At 45.3% G+C, this 8764-nt stretch overlaps 1 protein-coding gene across 1 annotated transcript; it reads left to right on the top strand.

The window, feature by feature from the left end:
- Nucleotides 1-5656: 5656 nt before the first annotated feature.
- LOC127344784 (expansin-A2) lies at nucleotides 5657-7302 on the top strand. Its single transcript, XM_051371121.2, has 3 exons — nucleotides 5657-5889; nucleotides 5988-6303; nucleotides 6562-7302. The coding sequence occupies exons 1-3, from the start codon at nucleotides 5751-5753 to the stop codon at nucleotides 6863-6865; spliced, it is 759 nt and encodes a 252-aa protein (XP_051227081.1). The 5' UTR covers nucleotides 5657-5750; the 3' UTR covers nucleotides 6866-7302.
- Nucleotides 7303-8764: the final 1462 nt, after the last annotated feature.

Below are 8764 nucleotides of genomic sequence, written 5' to 3'. Positions count from 1 at the left end.
GGATAAATATATAGTTTTATATGGGGTAATGACAAACAAATCGTTGTAAGATGTTGCACCGATATTTGTTTGATCACATATAAAAATGAATTTCAAATCTCAATTAGGCTAAGTGTTGTTTTAAAAGGTAGCACAATGCTAGATTTAGAAGAGTTCTAAATATTGTGACGGATTCTACAAATGAAGGCATAGTATGTCATTGTTTTGACAATGACTGAGGATGTTAAGTCAAGAAGTTCTTTGAAAACTTGGTGAAGTTCCGATAGTGTTAGAACTTTGAAGCTATATTGTGTGTGACAATATTAGTGACTTATTTCAGACCGCGGAATTAAGGTTCCACCAGAAGACCAAACATATTTAAATGCCGACTCATTTGGAAAATGAGTGATGCGTGAAGACGCAAATGAATTGCAAAATACATAAGGTTCTGAGCATGTCAGGTCCGTTGACTAAAACCTCTCACGTGAGCAAAACATGATAAAGCGCCGGAAGGCCAAGGAGTTATATCTTTACAAATGTAAACTAGATTATTGACTCTAGTGCAAGTGGGAGACTGTTGGAGATATGCCCAAGAGGCAATAATAAAATGGTTATTATAATATATCTTTGAGTTTATGATAATGTTTACATACCATGCTATAATTGTATTACCCGAAACATTGATACATGTGTGTTATGTGAACAACAAGGAGTCCCTAGTAAGCCTCTTGTATACCTAGCTTGTTGATTAATAGATGATCATAGTTTCGTGATCATGAACATTGGATGTTATTAATAACAAGGTTATGTCATTATATGAATGATGTAATTGACACACCCAATTAAGCGTAGCATAAGATCACGTCATTAAGTTATTTGCTATAAGCTTTCGATACATAGTTACTTAGTCCTTTCGACCATGAGATCATGTAAATCACTTATACTGGAAAGGTACTTTGATTACATCAAATGCCACTGCGTAAATGGGTGGTTATAAAGGTGGGATTAAGTATCTGGAAAGTATGAGTTGAGGCATATGGATCAACAGTGGGATTTGTCCATCCCGATGACGGATAGATATACTCTGGGCCCTCTCGGTGGAATGTCGTCTAATAGCTTGCAAGCATATGAATGGTTCATAAGAGACAACATACCACGGTACGAGTAAAGAGTACTTGTCATGAGACGAGGTTGAACGAGGTATAGAGATACCGATGATCAAACCTCGGACAAGTAAAATATCGCGTGACAAAGGGAATCAGTATCGTATGTAAATGGTTCAGTCGATCACTAAAGTCATCGTTGAATATGTGGGAGTCATTATGGATCTTCAGATCCCGCTATTGGTTATTGGTCGGAGAGAAGTCTCAACCATGTCTACATAGTTCGCGAACCGTAGGGTGACACACTTAAGGTTTGATATCGTTTAAGTAGATATGGAAATATGGAATGAAGTTCGAAGTTTTGTTCGGAGTCTCGGATGGGATCCAGGATATCACGAGGAGGTCCGGAATGGTCCGGAGAATAAGATTCATATATAGGAAGTCATTTTCTAGGTTTGAAAATGATCCGGTATTTTTTCTGGAAGGTTCTAGAAGAGTTCGGAAGAAATCAGCATGGAAGGTGGAGTCTCAGAGGGACTCCACCCACCTTGGCCGGCCAGCCTAAGGGAGGAGGAGTCCCAAGTGGACTCCTCCCCATGGTGGCCGGCCACCCCACCAAAGGAAAGGGGGAGTCCCACTCCCCCTAGGTTTGGTCATATGGAAGGTTTATGTTGGGGTCTTATTCGGAGACTTTTGACCTAATCCTTGGGGCTTCCACCTATATAAAGAGGGGAGGGGAGGGGCTGGCCGGCCACACCAAGACCACCATGGCCGCACCCCCTCAAGAGCCCCCTCTCCCAGAAACTCTAGCGGTTCCCTCCTACCTCTCTCTCCCACATAGCTTAGGCGAAGCTCTGTCGGAGATCTCCACCACCACCGCCACCACGCCGTCGTGCTGCCGGGATTCCGAGGAGGATCTACTACTTCCGCTGCCCGCTGGAACGGGGAGAAGGACGTCGTCATCAACACCAAACGTGTGACCGAGTACGGAGGTGCTGCCCGATTATGGCACCGTCAAGATCTTCTACGCGCTTTTGAAAGCGGGAAGTGATCGTCTACCGCAGCAACGAGATCCTCCTCTCGTTGGCTTTGGAAATCTTCAAGGGTTAGTCTCGTTCATCCCCCCATTGCTCCCATCTTCTAGATTGCATCTTGGCTTGGATTGCGTTCTCGCGGTAGGAAATTTTTTGTTTTCTATGCTACGAACCCTACACATACTCCATGGGGAAGGGTCCTATATTAGGGAAAATAGGCAAAGAGTTATGTCCGAGTTTATGTCATGGCATAGTTGATATGCAGGGAAGATGCCCACATGATAGAGTCGCGGATCTTGTGGGGAAAGTGCGCAAACTCTGCAGAGTAAAACTATTCGAATAGTCGCGTCCGCGGTTACGGACGAGTTGGAGTGGCCATACTTAACCTGGACTGGTTTTGTTTTAAAAATGGTTTACAAAAGAAAGGAGAAAGTTGGTCTCAGAGTACCGGAAGGGTACAGATGAAAGTGGAAAGGTGTTGGGGTCATATGAAGATGACTGGGAAAGGAAATATAGGGTTACCCCATCCTAGTGGTTTGTTTTAAAATAAAACTTGTTTTGAAGTATATTCTTCAACAAAGATATAGAGATGTTTTGTACACAAGAGAAACTACTTCTCTCACTTAGGCTATATCCACGAGAGAAAACATTCCCTCACTTTGTCACCCTAGAATAGCGCATGTTCCTTGCTACTGCCATATTGTATCCACTTGCTTTCTCTTGATGGTTTGCGAGTACAATTCCAAATATACTCACGGCTTTTTCTCTGGCTATTTACTTGACCAGACCTGGAGGAATTCAACAAATGAAAAAGGATTTGATGACGTCTATGCGAGCTAGGAACATTCTCCCAGTTAGTTTCATGTAGGATTATGGCAGATGAGTTGGGCTCTGCTTTGTTGAAGTGATTCCGCTACTCTGGTGTTAAGATAGGCCTTTCGAGGCTATTATGTAAGTATTGGTCATGTAACCTATTTGTAATATTCTTCTTTCGTTTTGTAATGGATAATGTAACATTGATATCAGTTCGGTTATTGTTCATGGCGCACTGATCATGGCATCGTGAACTGAGTACATACCAGGTATGTCGGACAACTAGTCCAGGGTCCCCACAGAGGCGACGGTGAAGGAGTTGCACTCACCGCTGTGTGGGTGCCTACACCTCAGTCGCCCAAGACGCCGCTCCTTCTGCTGGTTGTGTCGTCGCCGCCACCTCAGTCGGAGAAGAAATGTGGGAGGAAGAGCCGGAGATGCATGCAGCGTACCGTGGCGCTGACGACCCAAAGGACGTGCCTCATCATCTGCTGGTGCACTGGTCGATCGATGAGGACGTTTCGGCGGCGACACAACGATGCAGTGTGGTGGTCAGCGTTGGACAACAACTACGCCATCAACCTTGATGCCCCTTCACCGGTACCAGCACCTGCACTGGTGATGAGGTAAAGAAGGAGGACGCCAAAGAGAGTAGCGACTTCGACTTCGGCTCTTCCTTCGAAGGCTACGACGGTCAAACGAGTCATTAGATTAGGATTTTCTGTTTTTACTTTAAATTTATCAAACTTTGTACAATTTCTAATGAAAACCACCAAATTTTAAGTTTATTTATTTTAAAGTTGCTATTGGGATTGTGTGTTCTGGGTCGCCGGTATGTAACCTCTCCCTAAATTGGGGAGTAGGTGCCTGCGCCCCCCAGATCGTGTTCGGTGCTTATTTGGAGCATGCCGATAAAGATGCTCTAACAACTGTCGATCTAGTTTGGTGTGATTGCTTATCCTCATATGTTGTTCATATGTTGTGTCTGAGTGTCTCCCAGTTCTCGTATACGATTGGGTGTGTGTCTCCGACGGTAAGACGACCTATGCTGCGGCCATCCAATTCCACGACGAGAACATGCATGCATCCGTGGATGTGCAAATAATTCATTAGCAGCAGCATCCTGATTCCTGATTGATGATACGTATAACCCATCCATCAGGTTCACACTCTCACATGGACACTTGCATGGTTAATTTATGGTTATTTCCCAATCAAGAGGGCCTATAATTCGTGGCCAGTATCTCGTGAGCCATGTGGGCTGCAGGCCGAGCTTAATCTGCCGATTAATTGGACTCTGTCCTGTACACACACGCGCACGCATACGGCCAGTTGCTGTCGCTCATTGTGTGCAGAGTGGATCCGACGGGCACCTGCATGTGCGCCCGATTCCAGCGGACCGGCGTCGTGGATATCGTCGTGGTCGGCGGTGGGTCGCGGCCGGGGATGGATACGCAGCCCCCACATTGCTTCTCCCACTTTTATTCCTTTTTCTGTACTATTTCGTAAAGCTATTAAAACTTTGCTTGGTACTTAGAAATCATGTGGGATTAGTATTACTAGTGGGGATAATTTCTAGAGGATTGGGTGAAACAGATATCTTCACTCAATCTATTCAAATTCCAATCCCCAGTTCACTAGATAGATGTAGAGCATTGAAGAATGAGAAAAAAACGCTAGAATTTATATCAAAATCATGGGGATAAGTGGGAGTTAAATTAACATAATACACTAGAACCAAACATGCTTTAAAAATAAATGGAGATTTGGTATTTGGTGGGGATAAAGACATCAGCCCTAGGGTTCCTCTCGCGCCATGGCCAAGATCAGCTTGATGCCTATCCTCCAGGATCTTGCCGGATTGTCGAGTTTCGGAAGGGTTCACCGCGGAACCCCCTAGTGCGTCTTAAGCCTAGAGTTTGTTGGATTAGATAGGATTTGATCATGAGCACCCATGTTTTTTCCCGACAATTTTGTTCTAGAGGAAGTGGCGCGAAACTTTGCTATCTTTTGCCATCAGGGGATATGTTTTGGTTCATGGTGAAGTAGGAGGGGGAGAATATCATGGAAGCCGGGTTTTGAGGGCTAGTAATGGTGGTTTGAGTCTGTGCGGCGGTGAGGAGTTGACTTGGTGTTTCGGGTTTCGTAGGAGCGGTATGCAAGTAGAGGCGATATAACATGTGAAACTCAAAGTCTTACCTTTAAAGCTGAAAATCCAAGGTCTGCCCTCAAATTGGTCGTGCCTGATAATGGCCTTATTGAATAATTTTTTTTTGAGAGCGAATACTATCTTCAAGGTGAAAACCTAAGATCTTCGATCAGGCGATCACGACGTTTTTGCGTTGTTTCCTTGAAGGCATCACTTTTGGAGAACCTATACTTCAGGTGTTGTCTTGGTGATGTTTGTGCTGCTGCAAGGACTGAAACACTATAGTCGGCCTTTCTTTTTTTATTTTTCTTGATTGTGTGCATCGATACTGTTATTAGGGCACGGCGTTGTTGCAGAGGGTGAGTGTAATTGGTACCCCACAAATCTCTATAAGGCCTTGTTCGGTTTCAACCAAATTCACCCGGTTTTATTGAAGGTATATTAGATCGATTATTAAGTCAAAATGCCGCCCAATATATGATAGGAAATATGATACGGTAGTAGAAATCAAGTCCTAACGAATTCCAACGGCCACGAGCGCTGACGCCTCGCCTATAAGTATCTCGTCGGGAACACAACTCTCTTCACAAGCAACCATCGGTGCCTACTCAGCAAGTTGGTCCCTTTATCTGGCTATCTACAAAGTGACACACCACAGCTGCTGGCTCTGCAATGGCCTCCTGCAATGCTCTGCTCCTGCTCTTCTCCGCCGCCTTCTTCTTCCTTGCCCGAAGGGCCGCCGGTGACTACGGCTCGTGGCAGAGCGCACACGCCACGTTCTATGGCGAGGCCGACGCGTCCGGCACAATGGGTCAGTTTGTTATTACACTGTTGATGAAAGTAAAAGCATTATTACCTCTACTTCCGGACATATCTGTGGACTGTAGTATCTAACTGAAGTGACTTCAGGCGGCGCATGCGGCTACGGTAACCTGTACAGCACGGGCTACGGCACCAACACGGCGGCGCTGAGCACGGCGCTGTTCAACGACGGCGCGGCGTGCGGGTCCTGTTACGAGCTCAAGTGCGACGCCGCCGTTGGCACCTACTGCCGGGCGGGCAGCATCATCATCACCGCCACCAACCTCTGCCCGCCCAACTACGCCCTGCCCAACGACGCCGGCGGCTGGTGCAACCCGCCGCGCGCACACTTCGACATGGCTGAGCCGGCGTACCTCCAGATCGGCGTCTACCGCGCCGGCATCGTGCCGGTCAACTACAGGAGGTGAGCCATGTTGGTTATGGCTGACAGCAACTCTATATATGTTCACCGGTTTACGCAGTAGGACGAGAGTCATCAGCCAAATGATTATGGCTGACAGCAATCCTTGCTATATCAGAATAGTTTAGGCGTCACGCTCACTTGAACATGATACTCCACTACAACTACAAGTTGCATGATCGAACTCACCAGTGCCATGTGCCTGAATAATGGACTTTTTCAGTTTTACTGAACATCGCTGTTTCACCGATTTTGCTGCAGGGTTCCGTGCGTGAAGAAGGGCGGGATCAGGTTCACCATCAACGGCCACTCCTACTTCAACCTGGTGCTGGTCACCAACGTCGCCGGCGCCGGCGACGTGCAGTCCGTCTCGATCAAGGGCTCCAGCACCGGGTGGCAGGCCATGTCCCGCAACTGGGGCCAGAACTGGCAGAGCAACGCGGACCTCGACGGCCAGAGCCTCTCCTTCAAGGTCACCATCAGCGACGGCCGCACCATCGTCAGCAACAACGCCGCCCCGGCCGGCTGGCAATTCGGCCAGACCTTCGAAGGAGGCCAGTTCTAGCTTTGACGATCGAGTCCTTCTCCCTTCCCAGGAGAATCTTCCGTTCCGTTCATGAATTGCATTGATTTGGAGCAAGAGGAGGAACCTCTTCGTTATAGTAAAGAAGAGGCCTTCGGCTATTCCGAGGCTGCTGCTGATCAGCACCCGTTTGGGCCTTCCCTTCTCTCATACTAGGAGATAATAAATAAGTTATTGTGGAGTTGCACATTTTCGTCATTCTTATTTTTACCTTGAGTTAACAAAATACACTGTAAGGTGATTTATTAAGGGTATTTTTTAGAATTAGTAGTACATGGGGTGGTGTGTGTGAGTGTCTTAATTGTAACTCTTGTTGTTACGTTGTAACGCTCCAATCATGCCACATGGGTGGGAGATGTTTGTGGGTACACTTGTTATTTTTGGGACCATGAACAATGCTAGTTTATGGGTTAAGAATATGTTTTGCTGTCAACCTACAATCAACTGTACTTTGTCCTTTGTCGCCTGAACAACTCATTCGATACTTTGACAGGCAGTTTTTAGAGCTGATAGCACAAAGTTCAGCAATCATTTCCCCGATTTGCTATTTTTTTTTTAAATTAGACCCGATGCATATTTATTACATGATGACGTATAAGATCGAATTGAAGCCAAAAGAAACTCCAAGCACTAGTACCAGAACAAACCAGCTGAATCTGAAGTTCCAAACTCAAAGAAACTCCTTCCATTTCCCAAATTTGCTCAAAGCTCTACCGATGTACACAGGCCGAGACGTGATGGACTTACAACCCTCCCTGAGGTTTGCCAACTCTGAAAAAGCCAGCTGTTGGCCCATATATCCTGGAGAAAAGTTCGTTGGTTTTCTCTCAGCCCATTAACCAGCACAATGGCCTCGCAATTGCGAGGGCATTATCTTTAATTTATTTAGTATATTTCATAAGTAAATCTTTCTTTCATAGATATTTAAATTACGTGACCGAAAGTAGTATGAATCAATAGCCACCTCACATGTTATGATAAACAGAATGTTAACTACTAGATTGATGACATCTTTAATATATAGCTACATTTGAAAATTAACTATCATGACATTGATATGGAGTACATTAACGATATGATGGGTTGGCTGTATTTGATACTAAGTCAACAGATATAACTGAAGTTTTCATAGTGCTAGCTTATAGTTTTGTGTTATTAGATCAGTGCACTAAGTTAGAAGACATATTATTCTCCAAAAAAAAGTTAGAAGACATATTATTCCACATATTATCAGTTAATGATATTAAATGTACACCTATGAATACCTACAAAGTATGACCTATTAATATTTAAGGTTTACCAGACCAAATTGCTAGATGATGCAAAGTTATGGGCACCACTAGGCATCGGATGTCGATCCTAGTACTTCTATCGGACCAGCCTTTTACCGCACGATGGATGTTGCCTAGTTCGTTCGATTTGGTGAAAGAAAATCGTTGGTAGGACTAGCTTTCCCGTCGTGCATGCAAAACAGACCCATGAAATTAGCGTGTGGCCCACCCACTGATTATGGGATTTCCCAAAAATTGCTTCTAAGAATCATTTAGATATTGACGCAAAAAATTAATCTATAAACCGAATTTTCAAAAAAAAATCGAAATGGGGAAAAATTATCCCAGCTTCTGCATCCAAGGAATGCACACAGTTTTTTTATTAGATTATTCACAACAGCTTACAAGAGCAATACAAAAGATCAAACTCGAAGGATGGCGACTGGGGAGATCACGCATCAGCGATGTTCATGGTGGTTGTTGGCCCCGAGCCCTTTGGGCCTCGACGGGTGGCGGCGCTGCCGAAGTCGGCGGTTGCAGGTTTTCCTCTTGGCTATCTCTGAGTCAAAGAAGGAGCCCAGGATCTGATCCGGGTTTGGTGGTGGTGGCT

This window comes from Lolium perenne, chromosome 3 (genome assembly GCF_019359855.2).
Source record: "Lolium perenne isolate Kyuss_39 chromosome 3, Kyuss_2.0, whole genome shotgun sequence".
In the NCBI taxonomy this organism is placed as follows: domain Eukaryota; kingdom Viridiplantae; phylum Streptophyta; class Magnoliopsida; order Poales; family Poaceae; genus Lolium; species Lolium perenne.
This window is presented reverse-complemented; position numbering and strand designations above follow the sequence as displayed.

Coding starts and splice junctions, on each gene's coding strand:
- LOC127344784 (XM_051371121.2), top strand. CDS start 5,751: ATGGCCTCCTGCAATGCTCTGCTCCTGCTCTTCTCCGCCGCCTTCTTC. Junction 5,890..5,987: donor CGACGCGTCCGGCACAATGG/GTCAGTTTGTTA, acceptor AAGTGACTTCAG/GCGGCGCATGCGGCTACGGT. Junction 6,304..6,561: donor GTGCCGGTCAACTACAGGAG/GTGAGCCATGTT, acceptor ATTTTGCTGCAG/GGTTCCGTGCGTGAAGAAGG.